Here is a 20,800-nt window from a genome sequence, read left to right on the forward strand (position 1 = left end):
GATCAGCCAGGGAAACACGACATGAATGGGATCAGCCAGGGAAACACGACATGAATGGGATCAGCCAGGGAAACACATAACATGAATGGGATCAGCCAGGGAATCAAGTATAACATGAATGGGATCAGCCAGGGAATCAAGTATAACATGAATGGGACATTATATTGTAGACTTGAAGACATGTTCTGTTTTAGTATCTTCAATGTTACATAACGATATACAACTAGTGGGACGGCAGGGTAGCCTAGTGGTTAGAGTGGAGGGGCGGCAGGTAACCTAGTGGTTAGAGTGGAGGGGCGGCAGGTAGCCTAGTGGTTAGAGTGGAGGGGCGGCAGGGTATCCTAGTGGTTAGAGTGGAGGGGTGGGAGGTAACCTAGTGGTTAGAGTGTAGGGGCGGCAGGGTAGCCTAGTGGTTAGAGTGAAGGGGCGGCAGGTAGCCTAGTGGTTAGAGTGGAGTGGAGGGGCGGCAGGTAGGCTAGTGGTTAGAGTGGAGGGGCGGCAGGGTAGTCTAGTGGTTAGAGTGGAGGGGCGGCAGGGTAGCCTAGTGGTTAGAGTGGAGGGGCGGCAGGGTAGCCTAGTGGTTAGAGTGGAGGGGCGGCAGGGTAGTCTAGTGGTTAGAGTGGAGGGGCGGCAGGGTAGTCTAGTGGTTAGAGTGGAGGGGCGGCAGGGTAGTCTAGTGGTTACAGTGGAGGGGCGGCATGGTAGTCTAGTGGTTAGATCGTTGGACTAGTAACTTAAAGGTTGCAAGTTCGAATCCCCCGAGCTGACAAGGTACAAATCTGTCATTCTGCCCCTGAACAAGGCAGTTAACCCACTGTTCCTAGGCTGTCATTGAAAATAAGAATTTGTTCTGAATTGACTTGCCTGGTTAAAGGTTAAAAATATATATAATAATCCCCTGACTGTCACCGACAGACCTGGGTTCAAATACTATTTGAAATTGTTTACGAAATACTTTGCCACTTGCTTTACCCTGCTTGAAGTGCCATGTAAGAGAAAGGAGGGATACCTAGTCAGTTACTGACTGTCTTCAACTGAAATGTGTCTTAACCCTGAATCAGAGATGTGGGGTGGGGTGGGGGGGGGGGGGGGGCTGCAGTAATCGACATCCACCGAGAACAGTGGGTTAGCTGTCTTGCTCAGTTAGGGGCAGAATGACAGATTTATACCTTGGTCAGCTCAGGGATTCAATCCAGCAACCTTTTGGCCCAAAGCTCTAACCACTAGGCTACCTGCCGCCCCTCCACTCTAACCACTAGGCTACCTGCCTGCTCTAACCACTAGGCTACCTGCCTGCTCTAACCACTAGGCTACCTGCCTGCTCTAACCACTAGGCTACCTGCCGCCCCTACACTCTAACCACTAGGCTACCTGCCGCCCCTCCACTCTAACCACTAGGCTACCCTGCCGCCCCTCCACTCTAACCACTAGGCTACCTGCCGCCCCTCCACTCTAACCACTAGGCTACCTGCCGCCCCTCCACTCTAACAACTAGGCTACCTGCCGCCCCTCCACTCTAACCACTAGGCTACCTGCCGCCCCTCCACTCTAACCACTAGGCTACCTGCCGCCCCTCCACTCTAACCACTAGGCTACCTGCCGCCCCTCCACTCTAACCACTAGGCTACCTAGCAGTTTACCTGCTGGTGGTGAAGGAGACCAGACTACAGAGGTAAAGAGGGAGTTTACCTGCTGGTGGTGAAGGAGACCAGACTACAGAGGTAAAGAGAGAGTTTACCTGCTGGTGGTGAAGGAGACCAGACTACAGAGGTAAAGAGGGAGTTTACCTGCTGGTGGTGAAGGAGACCAGACTACAGAATGAGTTTACCTGCTGGTGGTGAAGGAGACCAGACTACAGAGGTAAAGAGGGAGTTTACCTGCTGGTGGTGAAGGAGACCAGACTACAGAGGGAGTTTACCTGCTGGTGGGGAAGGAGACCAGACTACAGAGGTAAAGAGGGAGTTTACCTGCTGGTGGTGAAGGAGACCAGACTACAGAGGTAAAGAGGGAGTTTACCTGCTGGTGGTGAAGGAGACCAGACTACAGAGGTAAAGAGGGAGTTTACCTGCTGGTGGTGAAGGAGACCAGACTACAGAGGTAAAGAGGGAGTTTACCTGCTGGTGGTGAAGGAGACCAGACTACAGAGGTAAAGAGGGAGTTTACCTGCTGGTGGTGAAGGAGACCAGACTACAGAGGGAGTTTACCTGCTGGTGGTGAAGGAGACCAGACTACAGAGGTAAAGAGGGAGTTACCTGCTGGTGGTGAAGGAGACCAGACTACAGAGGTAAAGAGGGAGTTTACCTGCTGGTGGTGAAGGAGACCAGACTACAGAGGGAGTTTACCTGCTGGTGGGGAAGGAGACCAGACCACAGAGGTAAAGAGGGAGTTTACCCAAAAGGCCTTTGTAGATGAACACTTACAAATGTATCTTTCTGCACATATAAAGTGAGGCCTAACCGACCATTTGGTACGAGGTGTAATAGTGGGGGAGTGACTTGGCATCTGTTATAAAGCGCAAGGATGCATGATAAACATAGTCCAGTCTCTGTCAGACAGAGGAGGCTGCATGATAAACAGAGTCCAGTCTCTGTCAGACAGAGGAGGCTGCATGATAAACAGAGTCCAGTCTCTGTCAGACAGAGGAGGCTGCATGATAAACAGAGTCCAGTCTGTGTTAGACAGAGGAGGCTGCATGATAAACAGATTCCAGTCTCTGTCAGACAGAGGAGGCTGCATGATAAACAGAGTCCAGTCTCTGTAAGACAGAGGAGGCTGCATGATAAACAGAGTCCAGTCTCTGTAAGACAGAGGAGGCTGTATGATAAAGAGTACAGTCTCTGTAAGACAGAGGAGGCTGCATGATAAACAGAGTCCAGTCTCTGTCAGACAGAGGAGGCTGCATGATAAACAGAGTCCAGTCTCTGTAGGACAGAGGAGGCTGCATGATAAACAGAGTCCAGTCTCTGTCAGAGAGAGGAGGCTGTATGATAAACAGAGGAGGCTGCATGATAAACAGAGTCCAGTCTCTGTAAGACAGAGGAGGCTGCTTGATAAACAGAGGAGGCTGCATGATAAACATAGTCCAGTCTCTGTAAGACAGAGGAGGCTGCATGATATACAGAGTCTCTGTAAGACAGAGGAGGCTGCATGATAAACAGAGTCCAGTCTCTGTAAGACAGAGGAGGCTGCATGATAACAGAGTCCAGTCTCTGTAAGACAGAGGAGGCTGCATGATAAACAGAGTCCCGTCTCTGTCAGACAGAGGAGGCTGCATGATAAACAGAGTCCAGTCTCTATAAGACAGAGGAGGCTGCATGATAAACATAGTCCAGTCTCTGTAAGACTGAGGAGGCTGCATGATAAACAGAGTCCAGTCTCTGTAAGACAGAGGAGGCTACATGCACATACAACAAGTCACCATAATCAATAACAGAGAGAAAAATGCTCTGAACAACCTTCTTTTTAGTCATAAGCGGGAAGCCAGCCTTATTACGAAAATAAAAAAACTATTGCAAGCTTTGTCACAAGATTACCTACATGAACTTTAAAGGACAACTTGTCATCCAATATTGGTAGGATGACACTTTTTCAATGGATAAGCCACCAGATGTGAAAATGCTAACCTTCTCATAGTTCTAGCTCTGTTATTAAAGGTCATGAATTTAGTTTTTTGTACATTTAAGACCAGTTTGAGACCATAAAGGGAGGCCTGCAGTGAAAAGCAGTGTGGAGCTCTTCAACAGCCAGAACCAGAGAAGGAGCACATGAATATACGACTGTATCATCTGTATATACAGTTGAATATACAGTTGAAGTCGGGCGTTTACATACACCTTAGCCAAATGCATTTAAACTCAGTTTTTCACAATTCCTGACATTTAATCCTCGTAAAAAATTCCCTGTCTTAGGTCAGTTAGGAGCACCACTTTATTTTAAGAATGTGAAATGTCAGAATAATAGTAGAGAGAATTATTTATTTCAGCCTTTATTTCCTTCATCATATTCCCAGTGGGTCAGAAGTTTACATACACTCATTTAGTATTTGGTAACATTGCCTTTAAATTGTTTAACTTGGGTCAAACGTTTTGGGTAGCCTTCCACAAGCTTCCCACAATAAGTAGGGTGAATTTTGGCCCATTCCTCCTGACAGAGCTGGTGTAACGGAGTCAGGTTTGTAGGTCTCCAGTTCTGCCCACAAATTTTATATTGGATTGAGGTCAGGGCTTTGTGATGGCCACTCCAATACCTTGACTTTGTTGTCCTTAAGCCGTTTTGCCACAACTTTGGAAGTATGCTTGGGGTCATTGTCCATTTGGAAGACCCATTTGCGAACAAGCTTTAACTTCCTGACTGATGTCTTGAGATGTTGCTTCAATATATCCACATAATTTTCCTCCCTCATGATGCCATCTATTTTGTGAAGTGCACCAGTCCCTCCTGCAGCAAAGCACCCACACAACATGATGCTGCCACGGTGTTCTTCGGCTTGCAAGCCTCCCCCTTTTTCCTCCAAACATAACGATGGTCATTATGGCCAACAGTTCTATTTTTGTTTCATCAGACCAGAGGACATTGCTCCAAAAAGTACGATTTTTGTCCCCATGTGCAGTTGCAAACCATAGTCTGGCTTTTTTATGGCGGTTTTGGAGCAGTGGGTTCTTCCTTGCTGAGCGGCCTTTGAGGTTATGTCAATATAGGTCTCGTTTTACTGTGGATATAGATACTTTTGTACCTGTTTCCTCCAGCATCTTTACAATGTCATTTGCTGTGGTTCTGGGATTGATTTGCACTTTTCGCACCAAAGAACGTTCATCTCTAGGACACAGAACTTGTCTCCTTCCTGAGCGGTAATGACGGCTGTGTAGTCCCATGGTGTTTATACTTGCATACTATTGTTTGTACAGATTAACGTGGTACCTTCAGGCATTTGGAAATTGCTCCCAAGAATGAACCAGACTTGTGGAGGTCTACAATTTTTTTTCTGAGGTCTTGGCTGATTTATTTAGATTTTCCCATGATGTCAAGCAAAGAGGCTCCGAGTTTGAAGGTATGCCTTGAAATACATCCACAGGTACACCTCCAATTGACTCAAATGATGTCGATTAGCCTATCAGAAGCTTCTAAAGCCATGACATCATTTTCTGGAATTTTCCAAGCTATTTAAAGGCACAGTCAACTTAGTGTATGTAAACTTCTGACCCACTGGAATTGTGATACAGTGAATTATAAGTGAAATAAGGAGCTCATGACACGCCACAGGGAGAGGGCCCTGAGGGAACTCATGACACGCCACAGGGAGAGGGCCCTGAGGGAACTCATGACATGCCACAGCTAAATATGAACCAGTAGGGTTTGTTTTTCTGCTTAGTACTGTAGTTATAGAGATGCATGTGTAGCAACATAGTAACATTTTTAATGGGTCATGTTCAGTAGGGCACACCGTAGCAGAACAGTTTTAATGGGTCATGTTCAGTAGGGCACACCGTAGCAGAACATTTTTAATGGGCTATGTTCAGTAGGGCACACCGTAGCAGAACAGTTTTAATGGGTCATGTTCAGTAGGGCACACCGTAGCAGAACATTTTTAATGGGCTATGTTCAGTAGGGCACACCGTAGCAGAACAGTTTTAATGGGTCATGTTCAGTAGGGCACACCGTAGCAGAACATTTTTAATGGGCTATGTTCAGTAGGGCACACCGTAGCAGAACAGTTTTAATGGGTCATGTTCAGTAGGGCACACCGTAGCAGAACATTTTTAATGGGCTATGTTCAGTAGGGCACACCGTAGCAGAACAGTTTTAATGGGTCATGTTCAGTAGGGCACACCGTAGCAGAACATTAATGGGCTATGTTCAGTAGGGCACACCGTAGCAGAACATTAATGGGCTATGTTCAGTAGGGCACACCGTAGCAGAACATTAATGGGCTATGTTCAGTAGGGCACACCGTAGCAGAACAGTTTTAATGGGTCATGTTCAGTAGGGCACACCGTAGCAGAACATTTTTAATGGGCTATGTTCAGTAGGGCACACCGTAGCAGAACATTTTTAATGGGCTATGTTCAGTAGGGCACACCGTAGCAGAACATTAATGGGCTATGTTCAGTAGGGCACACCGTAGCAGAACATTTTTAATGGGCTATGTTCAGTAGGGCACACCGTAGCAGAACATTTTTAATGGGCTATGTTCAGTAGGGCACACCGTAGCAGAACATTAATGGGCTATGTTCAGTAGGGCACACCGTAGCAGAACAGTTTTAATGGGTCATGTTCAGTAGGGCACACCGTAGCAGAACATTTTTAATGGGCTATGTTCAGTAGGGCACACCGTAGCAGAACATTTTTAATGGGCTATGTTCAGTAGGGCACACCGTAGCAGAACATTTTTAATGGGCTATGTTCAGTAGGGCACACCGTAGCAGAACATTTTTAATGGGCTATGTTCAGTAGGGCACACCGTAGCAGAACAGTTTTAATGGGCTATGTTCAGTAGGGCACACCGTAGCAGAACATTTTTAATGGGCTATGTTCAGTAGGGCACACCGTAGCAGAACATTTTTAATGGGTCATGTTCAGTAGGGCACACCGTAGCAGAACATTAATGGGCTATGTTCAGTAGGGCACACCGTAGCAGAACATTAATGGGCTATGTTCAGTAGGGCACACCGTAGCAGAACAGTTTTAAAGTGCAGGCAGTCCCATGTTTCAGTCCATTTATGAACACACAGCCGTGGTTTTAACACCACATTTGAATATAGGTTTACCATGTATTTAAAAGAGAAAAGCTTGATTTGTGCTGGATTAATTTGTGAGTAAACTTATTTTTCACCAGATTGCACCTTCTTGACTTTTTCCACATGCATTCACAATCCAAGACATGCTGCGGGAACTTTGGTGACTGATGTATTTTCTAAACTTCCCGCATTGGCCGGGATGTGTCAATGTGTACTTTATACATGCATAATCTAGGAGCAGAATTACAGGTTTACCTAAAAAAAAAAAATGTTTTTTTAAATTCACAAAATCCCTAGTGTGAACAAGACTGTGAATAAAGATGACTGAAGATCCCCATGTTTAAATGTAGTATAAAGCCAATGTTTATTTGACAGAATGGTCATCATTTGTGACCCCCCCCATCCTTATATGAAGTACAACAATTTACTCTAGCAACATGGAAATAAAACGAATAAAAGTATGAGTGTGATGAACATAGACCTACGTAAAACATTAAACTTAACCTATCAAGTCCTCCCGACATTTCATTCATCTCAGATCAAAGCTTTAAAAAACATTATCTAAGAAAAACATTACAAATCTGACAGAGTATTTAAAAAGTTCTGTAGGCGTTGACACATCTAGACACAGACAACAGAAGAAGAAAAAAACTAACAAAGACCTCACGGGCCAGAGTGATTCAGGATCGATGCAGTAGTTCTGGAAAACCTCAGAGCTAGAACACAGTGGCACCGAGAGACACTGGGGTTCTGATACATTATATTCAGGTGTTAAAAACATTTCCTTCCATCTAGACATGTACAGGGTACAGAAACCATGAAACTCAAGCCAGAAAGGTGTCTCAGCTGGATGACTCAGGGAAAGGTTCTGTCTGATCCCTCAGCTCAGAGATTAGTGACAGTAGAGTTTAGATGTCTTGACAGATTTGGAAGCTTTTGAGAGAAATCGCTGTGGAGGAGAATAGAGAGATTAAAAACTGGAACCGCACATACAGTAGCTCAAAATACAAGAATTCAAAAAAGTCCAGTCTGTCTTGGAGATAAGTGGGGGTGGGGGGGAAATAATGTAGAATTAAGCGGAACATCCCTTTTAGTTTTTCGCCCATCACTTGCACATTTTTTCAGATGCAATTGGCACATTTTCAAAACTCGTGTAAAGAAATCTAAACTGATAACACTTGTAATTCCCCCCCCCCCCATCTTAGGTTCAGAGTCTTTGCACAATCATTTGCATTTCACTCACCTTTCACCACAGTCATTCATACAAAATGTAAGTTCAGTGAAACGTCATGAGAACAGTTAGTTTAGTCCCCAACACATCAGATAATGATAGTCTCACCATTTGTCATTTTAAAACTACCATTTAATCCAATAGCAGACAAAATACAAGATACACTTTTCAAAAATTGTTATTTTGACATGCTGAAGAATAGATGGTATATTTTTTTTTACCCCCATACAGTATTTGACTAGAACTTGACAATTATATATTTTTTTATAAATATGTATCCAAATGGCAGGTTGTGAGCATGTTAAGGAATATTTCAGTCTTAGTTTCATTGTTGTTATATAGTACATACTGTATATAGGACAAATGATCAGAAGAGGTATTGTAAAGCAGTCAGCTACTGTAAAAAAATTATAAACAGCCTGGCGTTACGCCATTTCTGCCCCATGCAACACTAAACAAGATCACCTTCCCAACAGGACTTTGTCAACCGATACGGTAATCACACAACCTCTGCTGGAAATGCATCCGCTTTCAGTGACATTCAGGCGAGTTGGAATATATTATGTACAACCCAGGTGTGTTTCACCAGTACAGTGTACACAAATTCTAAAAATGGTAGCATAGTGTTGACTGCCCACTGTGTCCTACTGAAGCACTCTGGCTGGTTGAGGAGGATGTAGAATTTACAGCCACATCCATATATCATATGATTTTTTTACCTTCCAACAAATTTGTCAAATTGATACATAAAAAAAAGGTAAAAATTTAGACTTTTAGTGTTCAAGCATTTATCAAACTATATCATGTTAAACTTAAAATAGGCACGTCATAATCAGTTGAGCAGTTTGATTAGGACAACAATAAGAACTAAATGTAAAGTGAATATCGCATTTTGAAAAGCAGATACTCAAAGATTGAATATGTAGCCAACCTGAAAGTGATTTGGTGCAGTGAACAAAGCGATTGTTTGAAAAATGTGCGTAGTTAAAACATGAGCCGTTTTAATGTGCTGTTTGAGTCGTGAAAATTACACCAAAGTGATAAAATGAAACTTCCCATAAAGTGTGTGTAGAACAAAAGCCAGCAGATTAATGTTAAAGAGGATAGAAGACATTGAACAAACATGGATGGGTGACAATGGTTTAAACATAGTCTATTGCAGCCGTTTCACCTGAATATAAAATCATTTCTAGTTAACAATAAAGTCCCTTAATGTTATTGTTTTTCAATTAAAAATTGTCAAAAAGAAAACAAAAAATAGCTTCTTCGCAAAGAGCAATTTCACAAGCAAGAATTTTGCCAGGACTGTCTGGGAGTTGTCTGAGTGGGGAATCCAAAAACTAGCCGTTATTGGCTGAGAGGTTTGGAACACTCTTATGGGGTCTATCTACTGATCACATTTGGTGAGGTGTGGGGGGGGGATATTGAATAAATGTGAGGCCATATTAAAACAGACCCCCCCCAACCACCCAGTCCAGTTCAACAAAGTGTTTGTTTGGTCTTCAATAAATTGTAAAAATTGCTCCTCACAAGACGGTTAGGCCAACCGAACCAGACCAGGCTCTGTTGCACTCTTGGTTAGCCATTTAGCATGTTGAGCCTCACTGTTATGGAGTTTCAATAAAACGTTCCTTCATTCAGACCTGGCAATAGAGGTGGATTCAATGTTGACAAAAATCCTTCTAAAATAGAATGTAGAGTTAGATGGGGGTCTCCTGAGTGCCGCAGTAGTCTAAGGCACTGCATCTCAGTGCTAGAGGCGTCACTACAGACCCTGGTTTGATTCCACGCTGTATCACAACCGGCCGTGATTGGGAGTCCCAGAGGCCACCATTGTAAATACGAATTTGTTCTTAAAAACGGACTTGCCCAGTTAAATACATTTTTAAAATGGTCACAGAGGAAAGGAACAGTCTAGTCCAGGTGTCCACGATAGCATGCTAAGCTTTCACATAGACATATTACCACTCTGTTACAGACTGTTGAATAGAAAACCCGGTGCTATTCTCTCACTGGACACACAGAAAGACATCGCCACTCATCTTTGATTGGCTTGTGTGTTGCTGGGTCGATGATTGGTTGGTTGGGTAGGTGATAACCTAGGAAATGGGGTTGGAAATTACCGAAAATTCAGAATAGGTGCTGGCGACAGAGTTAACGCTGATGTTACGGTGTGAGGCGGGGCTTTGGGCCGGGTTTCTTAACACACCGCTCAGAGCCGGTCCGTTCAGGTGGGAGATGTTCTCTTTGTTCCTCTCCACCGTACGGAGGGTTCTTCCAACACAACTTGGGGTCCTCAGAGGAAGCTATCAGGGTGGTGATAGAGAAGAGAGAGTTCATTTCTTAAAGCCATAAAAACAATTTTATTTATTTATTCTAAAACGTAATTCTCTGTGCTTGAACACAGACGCTTAAGTGCACTACTAACCTTGCTGGCAGACATGGGTAGTCTGAGGACCGGAGACTGACACAAGGTTCCTCCGAAGGCAGAACGTAAGGTGCTGTTAGGAGTAGAGCCGTAGATACTGCTAGTGGCATTGAGCTAAGAGAACGAAAAAATAAACAAACACATTAAGTCACAATGAATTTATTGTAGAGAACAATAAAGTACTTCAGTCCTCACATTTTAAATTCTTTTTAAAAATAAATGCTGAATTATGAATAAACTAAAACTGACAATGGTAATATATTTCTAAAATTTTAAAACAGCTTGAATTTGATCCCCCCCCCCAAAAAAACCACAATAGTGACCAATAAATTAAAATGAAAACAAAAAGAACAGGTGATTTGACCTTTCTTGCTTTGCCAGGAGTAGGTGTCCCTGCAAGGCGTCTTTTGGAGGGGGTTCGTTGAGCAGTACCATACAGCAGGTCATGTTCAATCTGCTGGTTCTTCTTCAGTTGCTGTTTCACAGATCACAGTCAATATTCTCATCCGAACCAGATTCACTCATTACTGGGGAAGTAGTTAAGAGGTCTCTGTTTGAATACTTTTGGCCCCCCCACCCCTCCTCCTCACTGATCCGATTACAACATGATTGGGGATTGATTAAGTTAACGTTAATTTAATTGCGTCTGATCAATGATTAGCTCAAGGAAGGAAGGAAGCACACATTAAGAGCATTGAGGCCTTTAAAAATCGTACCCTCTCATTCTTCCCTCTCTCCTTCTCCAGCCACAGTAGTTCCCACTGCTCCTGTACATAGTGGAGAAACCTCTGTCCATTAACCAGGAACTCTCTGTACTGCTCCTCTTCCCATAGATCTACCTGGGTCTTCAGGCTCTTCTCCAACTGGAACACACGAGAGAACATGCTTCAAGTTAATATGCCTGCAAATAAAAAATAAATTTAAAAACAGCAAGAAATATAGAACCAAAAACAAGCCAGTATTCAGACAGACCGTTGGGTAGAGGAACTAACCAATGAACATTCAGATCGCAACTTATCCTGACCTTTGGCAGGCTTTTCTGCAGGTCGGCCCTCTGCTTCTCCTCTTTGAGTAGGTTCCCTCCTCGGTTGTTGAATCTAGAAGGATCCGTCACCTTTTTCTGCGGAGAGTTGAACCTTGTGTTTAGAATACAGTCACTTGAAAAACACACGAAGGGCAGGACCAAATAGTTGGCTCAAATGGCACAAAAGATACAGGAAAGATCAATGTAATCTTACAGTGTGATTTACTATGAAACTTTGACAATATGTATTATTTCGTTTGCACCAGAAATTGTTGTTGTTGTTGTCTAATATCTGTAAACAAGAACACGTCTCATATTCATCAGTAAAATGCTCGCCTCCAGTTGTAGGAACAGAGTCCAGCTGTCTTGCCACCTGGTTACTCCTTCAAACAACTCCCTGTGGTCCTCGTAGTGCTTCTTCAGACTCAGCAGCTCTGCCTCGTGTAGGTTCAGCAGCTCCACGGTGAAGTCAACTGAGGGGAGACATTTATTGTACCAAATCTCACTAGGACAACCAGGATTGTGTTCACACGTTCATCGCTGCAGCTGTACATAGTCGATCGGTAAATAGCCCACCCATTTTTACCTACCTCATCCTGTTTATATTTATTTACTTTTCTGCTCTTTTGCACACCAATATCTCTACCTGTACATGACCATCTGATCATTTATCAGAACTTGAGAACTTGTTCTCAACTAGCCTACCTGGTTAAATAAAGGTGTTCTCAACTAGCCTACCTGGTTAAATAAAGGTGTTCTCAACTAGCCTACCTGGTTAAATAAAGGTGTTCTCAACTAGCCTACCTGGTTAAATAAAGGTGTTCTCAACTAGCCTACCTGGTTAAATAAAGGTGTTCTCAACTAGCCTCCCTGGTTAAATAAAGGTGTTCTCAACTAGCCTCCCTGGTTAAATAAAGGTGTTCTCAACTAGCCTACCTGGTTAAATAAAGGTGTTCTCAACTAGCCTACCTGGTTAAATAAAGGTGTTCTCAACTAGCCTACCTGGTTAAATAAAGGTGTTCTCAACTAGCCTACCTGGTTAAATAAAGGTGTTCTCAACTAGCCTACCTGGTTAAATAAAGGTGTTCTCAACTAGCCTACCTGGTTAAATAAAGGTGTTCTCAACTAGCCTACCTGGTTAAATAAAGGTGATCTCAACTAGCCTACCTGGTTAAATAAAGGTGTTCTCAACTAGCCTACCTGGTTAAATAAAGGTGTTCTCAACTAGCCTACCTGGTTAAATAAAGGTGAAATAAAATAAAAAAATAGTCACCAAATGGAAGAAATCTGGCTGAAACAAGGTGGAACAATCTGTACTACCGTCCAATTAGAAACGTGTATTTTAGCAGTCCGTCGTAAAATGTGTTGCTACAGTGTACCCTAATGAACGACACCTCCCAGTACATTACGGCCAAAAAGGTACAACTAATAAATAGACACGGCAATAGAAGAAGCCAAACGACAACTGACCGTCATAGTAGGGTGTGAAGGCCCGTCTCTGCGCCAGGCTGTAGAAACATCTCTCCCAGAACAGAGCCACCTCGGCCCTGATGGCTTCTATCACATTCTTCATGTTCTTCATTTTCAGCTCATCCAGGCGCCGGCACTCTGCTTCTAACTGCAAGAAGGAACTCTCAAATGTCAATCAGTAAAAATAAAAATATATATTAAAAAATATATAATTAAAAAAAAAAAAAAAAACGATAAATTACAGTTCTGACACTCCTTAGTGATAAGATACTATTCAGGCTATGATTGGTTATAGGCTTTCTGAAAGCATCGCCCTGCCACTGTAAAACATGTATGGTAACAAGTTAAATTAATGTAATTCAACATTTTCCTGAATATAACTGAGCCCCTTGCATCTTCCACTATACCAAAGACTTTTAGGCCTCTAAATTTCACTGCAAGTATGTCCATATCTGATCAGCTTGACAGGTTAGGTTCATAATTACAAGAAGAGTGCCATAGCTGTGAGAAATACAAAATAAATGTTAAAAAAAAAAAATGCTCACAGCGTCCATGTTTCTCTTCCTGGACTGGACCATGTGATCAGACATGCCCTCTCGTTCCTCCTGGAGGACCTGCAGTCTCTCCCACAGCTCCTGGATCTTACTGCGGTAGGAGTTACACACCAACTCATTCTCGGTCTTACGATCCTCCAGCTGAGAATTACACAACAAGACCGTCAAGGAAATACCATTCATATAAATGTACACGTACTGTAGCTACATCATTAGGACACTAGGAGTATCAAATGTATAATGTTCAGATAGAAAAGACGTTACGTAGAACAAACATTCCCCCCTGACGTAGAAAGACGTTACGTAGAACAAACATTCCCCCCTGACGTAGAAAGACGTTACGTAGAACAAACATTCCCCCCTGACGTAGAAAGACGTTACGTAGAACAAACATTCCCCCCTGACGTAGAAAGACGTTACGTAGAACAAACATTCCCCCCTGACGTAGAAAGACGTTACGTAGAACAAACATTCCCCCCTGACGTAGAAAGACGTTACGTAGAACAAACATTCCCCCCTGACGTAGAAAGACGTTACGTAGAACATTCCCCTCTGACGTAGAAAGACGTTACGTAGAACAAACATTCCCCTCTGACGTAGAAAGACGTTATGTAGAACAAACATTCCCCTCCGACGTAGAATAAAGAATCACGACGGACTCTATTCACGACGTAACGGAACAGACTTGGTTCCTGACCTGTCCCAGCAGCAGTCGGAGAGCTGTGATGTTGTCGCCGGATAGACAGAAGGCCTCCTCGTCCTCACACACCACGTCCCTCTCAAAGCTGGTGTCTGGCAGCTGGTCCAGCTCCTCCATACACACAATGATCCGACGCTTGATACCCACAAACTCACCGTGGCGACGATCCTGGAACATACAATGGAGAGAGAGAGACTAAGTTGAGGATTATGCTATCTTGATGTCATTTGACGTTCATTCAGACAAACCCTCTCCAGGCTTACGTATCCTTGTTCAAACCTACGTGGATAGAAGGCTTACTTGCCGTTAAACTAAGGGGTAACTACACCCCAGCATTTGATCACCACATGGCTATATTCAAACATAAGAGCTACAAATGCACCTCAAAAGTAACTTAAGAGTCTTGGGCCCACCATAAAATCGACGCGTTTTGAACTTTAACCCCCTTTTAAAAAAACGTGTGTCTGAGCTAAAGACTTCTGGGTTGCACCATTGGGATTCAACTACTTCCGCAGACATAGATAATCAACAGACGTGTGATGAACGGGGGGGCGGAGCTAAAGCGGTGTTTGTGAGACAAGGGCAGATCCCAAAGGGGCCCCGGGTAATTTATACAAAACAGTATGTAGAGTCCAAAATGGTTTGAGCTACAAACTATTCAAATGGGTGGATAGAGAATGACAAGCTGAGACTCACAAAACACCTAACATGCTTTTCTCTACGACTGTCTATACTGTAAGGGGTTCTTCTACATAGATCATAGGAAATCCCAGGACAAAGTGTCTATAATACTGTAAGGGGTTCTTCTACATAGATCATAGGAAATCCCAGGTCATAGTGTCTATAATACTGTAAGGGGTTCTTCTACATAGACCATAGGAAATCCCAGGTCATAGTGTCTATAATACTGTAAGGGGTTCTTCTACATAGAAGATCATAGGAAATCCCAGGACATAGTGTCTATAATACTGTAATTAGCTCACAGTTGCCGTTAAACTACAAACAGTTGTCACTGACCAGTCGGGATATTCATTTCCCACTGAACAAACCATTTCTGTATTTACAGGATTCATAGAAATTATTTTTTATCCGGTTTTTGCTTTGGATCTCAATTAAAAAACTCATGAATGCAACAGTTTATGTCCAATAGTTGTGTGTTCTACTTGGAGCCCTGGTTGTCCTTTTTAAAGAACATGGTAAAACACCTCATTGTGAGGCTCAATATAAAGGCTGGACATGAAGATAAATGAAAGGACAATTTTTTCTGTGGTCTCAGGACTGATAGGGTTAAGTTACAGCCCCAGTCACTGAGAATTTCTGATTTTCTATTAAGCAACTTGTGATCCGTATTTAATTTCAGAGTCTGTGAGTACAATTTTATGGCCCTGAATTTTCCCATTTCAGAGCCACAAACTGACCAATGAAAAACTCCTGGTGGTAAAAATACTGGCTACATTCTAGGAAAATGATGAACAATGAAGCATTACATGCCTTCTCTTTAGTGAGATCGTTGAGGTAAGAGCGATAGCTGTCCAGTTGCTCCAGGGAAGGGACCATGTCCATGTCGATACAGAAGGGGACTGAACACATGATGTCACACAGCTCCCGGTCCTGCTTGGACAGTCTCTTCAGCTCCTTAACCCTCTGACTCTTCTGTTTCATAATCACCTCCAGGCGTGACCTGATGTCCTTCTCCAGCTGCAGCATGGTCCTCCCCTCGTCCTCCTATAAAACACATCAAGACGGGTTGAGAGGAACGTTAGCAAGCTGCAGCAGGGTCCTCCTATAAAAACACATCAAGATGGGTTGAGAGGAACGTTAGCAAGCTGCAGCAGGGTCCTCCTATAAAACACATCAAGACGGGTTGAGAGGAACGTTAGCAAGCTGCAGCAGGGTCCTCCTATAAAAACACATCAAGACGGGTTGAGAGGAACGTTAGCAAGCTGCAGCAGGGTCCTCCTATAAAACACATCAAGACAGGTTGAGAGGAATGTTAGCAAGCTGAAGCAGGGTCCTCCTATAAAAACACATCAAGACGGGTTGAGGGGAACGTTAGCAAGCTGCAGCAGGGTCCTCCTATAAAAACACATCAAGACGGGTTGAGAGGAACGTTAGCAAGCTGCAGCAGGGTCCTCCTATAAAACACATCAAGACGGGTTGAGGGGAACGTTAGCAAGCTGCAGCAGGGTCCTCCTATAAAACACATCAAGACGGGTTGAGAGGAACGTTAGCAAGCTGCAGCAGGGTCCTCCTATAAAACACATCAAGACGGGTTGAGAGGAACGTTAGCAAGCTGCAGCAGGGTCCTCCTATAAAAACACATCAAGACGGGTTGAGAGGAACGTTAGCAAGCTGCAGCAGGGTCCTCCTATAAAACACATCAAGACGGGTTGAGAGGAACGTTAGCAAGCTGCAGCAGGGTCCTCCTATAAAACACATCAAGACGGGTTGAGAGGAACGTTAGCAAGCTGCAGCAGGGTCCTCCTATAAAAACACATCAAGACGGGTTGAGAGGAACGTTAGCAAGCTGCAGCAGGGTCCTCCTATAAAACACATCAAGACGGGTTGAGAGGAACGTTAGCAAGCTGCAGCAGGGTCCTCCTATAAAACACATCAAGACGGGTTGAGGGGAACGTTACCAAAATTTGTAATTCCTTTATTTAAACAGGAAAGGAACATTAAGATCTACATATTTTTGAAGTGAGCCCTGAAAAAAAAATGCAGCATTAAGGTAATGGTGAGCATCTTATTGTGTGTCCCCTCCTCCCCAATTTCATTTCTGCTATGCTTTATCTTGGCCACATCGCAGTTGTAAATGACAACTTATTCTCAACTGACCTACCTGGTTAAATAAAGGTGTTCTCAACTGACCTACCTGGTTAAATAAAGGTGTTCTCAACTGACCTACCTGGTTAAATAAAGGTGTTCTCAACTAGCCTACCTGGTTAAATAAAGGTGTTCTCAACTAGCCTACCTGGTTAAATAAAGGTGTTCTCAACTAGCCTACCTGGTTAAATAAAGGTGTTCTCAACTGACCTACCTGGTTAAATAAAGGTGTTCTCAACTAGCCTACCTGGTTAAATAAAGGTGTTCTCAACTAGCCTACCTGGTTAAATAAAGGTGTTCTCAACTAGCCTACCTGGTTAAATAAAGGTGTTCTCAACTAGCCTACCTGGTTAAATAAAGGTGTTCTCAACTAGCCTACCTGGTTAAATAAAGGTGTTCTCAACTAGCCTACCTGGTTAAATAAAGGTGTTCTCAACTAGCCTACCTGGTTAAATAAAGGTGTTCTCAACTAGCCTACCTGGTTAAATAAAGGTGTTCTCAACTAGCCTCCCTGGTTAAATAAAGGTGTTCTCAACTAGCCTCCCTGGTTAAATAAAGGTGTTCTCAACTAGCCTACCTGGTTAAATAAAGGTGTTCTCAACTAGCCTACCTGGTTAAATAAAGGTGTTCTCAACTAGCCTACCTGGTTAAATAAAGGTGTTCTCAACTAGCCTACCTGGTTAAATAAAGGTGTTCTCAACTAGCCTACCTGGTTAAATAAAGGTGTTCTCAACTAGCCTCCCTGGTTAAATAAAGGTGTTCTCAACTAGCCTCCCTGGTTAAATAAAGGTGTTCTCAACTAGCCTACCTGGTTAAATAAAGGTGTTCTCAACTAGCCTACCTGGTTAAATAAAGGTGTTCTCAACTAGCCTACCTGGTTAAATAAAGGTGTTCTCAACTAGCCTACCTGGTTAAATAAAGGTGTTCTCAACTAGCCTACCTGGTTAAATAAAGGTGTTCTCAACTAGCCTACCTGGTTAAATAAAGGTGTTCTCAACTAGCCTACCTGGTTAAATAAAGGTGTTCTCAACTAGCCTACCTGGTTAAATAAAGGTGTTCTCAACTAGCCTACCTGGTTAAATAAAGGTGTTCTCAACTAGCCTACCTGGTTAAATAAAGGTGTTCTCAACTAGCCTACCTGGTTAAATAAAGGTGTTCTCAACTAGCCTACCTGGTTAAATAAAGGTGTTCTCAACTAGTCTACCTGGTTAAATAAAGGTGTTCTCAACTAGCCTACCTGGTTAAATAAAGGTGTTCTCAACTAGCCTACCTGGTTAAATAAAGGTGTTCTCAACTAGCCTACCTGGTTAAATAAAGGTGTTCTCAACTAGCCTACCTGGTTAAATAAAGGTGTTCTCAACTAGCCTACCTGGTTAAATAAAGGTGTTCTCAACTAGCCTACCTGGTTAAATAAAGGTGTTCTCAACTAGCCTACCTGGTTAAATAAAGGTGTTCTCAACTAGCCTCCCTGGTTAAATAAAGGTGTTCTCAACTAGCCTCCCTGGTTAAATAAAGGTGTTCTCAACTAGCCTACCTGGTTAAATAAAGGTGTTCTCAACTAGCCTCCCTGGTTAAATAAAGGTGTTCTCAACTAGCCTACCTGGTTAAATAAAGGTGTTCTCAACTAGCCTACCTGGTTAAATAAAGGTGTTCTCAACTAGCCTACCTGGTTAAATAAAGGTGTTCTCAACTAGCCTACCTGGTTAAATAAAGGTGTTCTCAACTAGCCTACCTGGTTAAATAAAGGTGTTCTCAACTAGCCTACCTGGTTAAATAAAGGTGTTCTCAACTAGCCTACCTGGTTAAATAAAGGTGTTCTCAACTAGCCTACCTGGTTAAATAAAGGTGTTCTCAACTAGCCTACCTGGTTAAATAAAGGTGTTCTCAACTAGCCTACCTGGTTAAATAAAGGTGTTCTCAACTAGTCTACCTGGTTAAATAAAGGTGTTCTCAACTAGCCTACCTGGTTAAATAAAGGTGTTCTCAACTAGCCTACCTGGTTAACTAAATCAATAATAATAAATATACCTCAAATGGGGATAGTTGAAGCTCAGTACACAGAACATCCAGCTCTTTACGACAGGATTCTATGCTGCTCATCAATCTCTTCCTTAGACTGTCCTCCTCAGCAATCATCATGTCCAGCAAGCCCTGGGTAGAAACGAAAAACACAGGTTACAAGACTGACCCACCGGTAAAAAATAAATAAATTTAAAAAAAGACATATTCAGCAACTCTTGGTAGGACAATGGAAAATCTTTTTTTTTTTTTTAAAGCAACCTCCATTTAACCTAGAAAGAGTTGCTGAATAAATACATCCATCTTCAGTCTGCTCATGCACCTTGGTCTGAAATGAGATTACGAAAGCCCCGTTTCTCTAGTCAAGCGCCCGGGCGGGTATAATTTGTGGAACGTTCCAACAGGAATCTGTTTCCAAAACCGTTGTTAATAAAAGTTGCATAGCGGCATAATAGGAAACCAGGTAGGTGGTGGGACATTTAGTAGTGTTTTTTTTTTTTACCTCACCACATTTATTCAGGGGGGGGGGGGGGGGGGGAGTAAACAAATATGCTTTGCAAAAGAAGCAGAACTCACTTTGATATGTTTCCTAACCACATCAGTCCTTTGTAGTCTCTGATCCTCTGGAATTCCTATTTCCTCCCAGATGTCCTTCAACCGGTTGAGGGCTCGATTCAGACATTCTACCGACTCCGCAGCATGGATTTCACTGTACAGGGAGAGAAAATTAAAAGCAGGTGACAGCATGTCACTTAAATATAAATGCTTCAGCCTGTAACTACGGGAAAGAGTACAGTTTAGGTTCACGCTGTCCATGGATTATTACGGCTCATTTTGTGTGCAAAAGAACAAATGAGCGGAGTAGGTTTTTGTCGAAGGTTTCAAAATTGCAAGTAGCTAACTATGTAGGAAGTTGGCCAAACTTATCTACATAACGTTAAACCGGTTGATTTGACTAAGTATTGGTTTGCCAAAACAGCACAACTAACGTTAGTTAGCTAAACTAGCGACTGCATTTAAAATACATGTCTAACCAGCTCATATTTACATAGCTACTTGTGATAATATACAGTAACGTTGGTGATGGAACTCGTCACTATTATTTTGATATCAAACCAAACAAATGGTGGAGAAACAACAAAACGACTAGCTAGCATGACAAGTAAACTTAGCTATTACCGATAGGTTACGACAGCTAACTTTACAGCAGCATCTTGAGCCAATATGTGACCCTGGTTAGTCTTTGCTAACTAACTAAAGATATTACCCTCGTTGGTTAAGTTGACGAGTGAGCTACTTTACTGTAATTAGCGATCCAGCTAACTGTAGCTAGCTACCGACGTAACATAGCAACAACATACGAAGACATCATCCCAAACACAGAAAATATTTTTTGACCAACCTCCTCCTCATGGTCACGGTCCACCGAAAAAAGCCAACACAGGTTAAATAAATTAAAAAAAAGTGTTGGCTAAAACAGATTTCTTTAATTAAACCACACTGAAACTACATAAAGATGGTAGTTTCAAGCTATATTGAAGCGTCCTCTGTCTGTCCGCTGCTTCCGCGACTCGGTTCAAATTCTTCACCGAAACTCTGCTCCTCTTCCCCATTGGCCGACAGAGAAAACGTCACAAAAACATGTTTCTATGGGCGGAAGTCCTTAATGAATCAAGAGGTCACCTTTTGTACAGGTGATTAAGTGGATCAGAATAGATTAATATTTACCATGATTAAATCATATATATGCAATACCAGTCAAAGGTTGACACACCTTCTCATTCAAGGTTTAAAAAAAAATATATCATATTCAT

General features: G+C 42.8%; 1 protein-coding gene across 2 annotated transcripts; it reads right to left on the reverse strand.

Annotated features, from left to right (window-relative positions):
• Nucleotides 1-7,073: 7,073 nt before the first annotated feature.
• LOC109867544 (protein regulator of cytokinesis 1) lies at nucleotides 7,074-20,649 on the reverse strand. Of its 2 annotated transcripts, none has more exons than XM_031801564.1 (14): nucleotides 20,389-20,644; nucleotides 19,563-19,695; nucleotides 18,996-19,118; nucleotides 15,633-15,866; nucleotides 14,139-14,309; nucleotides 13,433-13,582; nucleotides 12,888-13,035; nucleotides 11,754-11,890; nucleotides 11,418-11,513; nucleotides 11,110-11,256; nucleotides 10,758-10,868; nucleotides 10,394-10,507; nucleotides 10,089-10,271; nucleotides 7,074-7,683 (listed from the first exon to the last, which is right to left on the reverse strand). In XM_031801564.1, the coding sequence occupies exons 1-14, from the start codon at nucleotides 20,397-20,399 to the stop codon at nucleotides 7,627-7,629; spliced, it is 1,815 nt and encodes a 604-aa protein (XP_031657424.1). In that variant the 5' UTR covers nucleotides 20,400-20,644; the 3' UTR covers nucleotides 7,074-7,626. The 2 variants fall into 2 exon arrangements, with proteins under 2 accessions (XP_031657424.1, XP_031657425.1); XM_031801565.1 differs by lacking the exon at nucleotides 7,074-7,683 and adding an exon at nucleotides 8,943-10,064 and having other exon boundaries at nucleotides 10,175-10,271; nucleotides 20,389-20,649.
• Between the last annotated feature and the right edge of the window lie 151 nt (nucleotides 20,650-20,800).

Source organism: Oncorhynchus kisutch, linkage group LG22 (assembly GCF_002021735.2).
Source record: "Oncorhynchus kisutch isolate 150728-3 linkage group LG22, Okis_V2, whole genome shotgun sequence".
Classification (NCBI taxonomy): domain Eukaryota; kingdom Metazoa; phylum Chordata; class Actinopteri; order Salmoniformes; family Salmonidae; genus Oncorhynchus; species Oncorhynchus kisutch.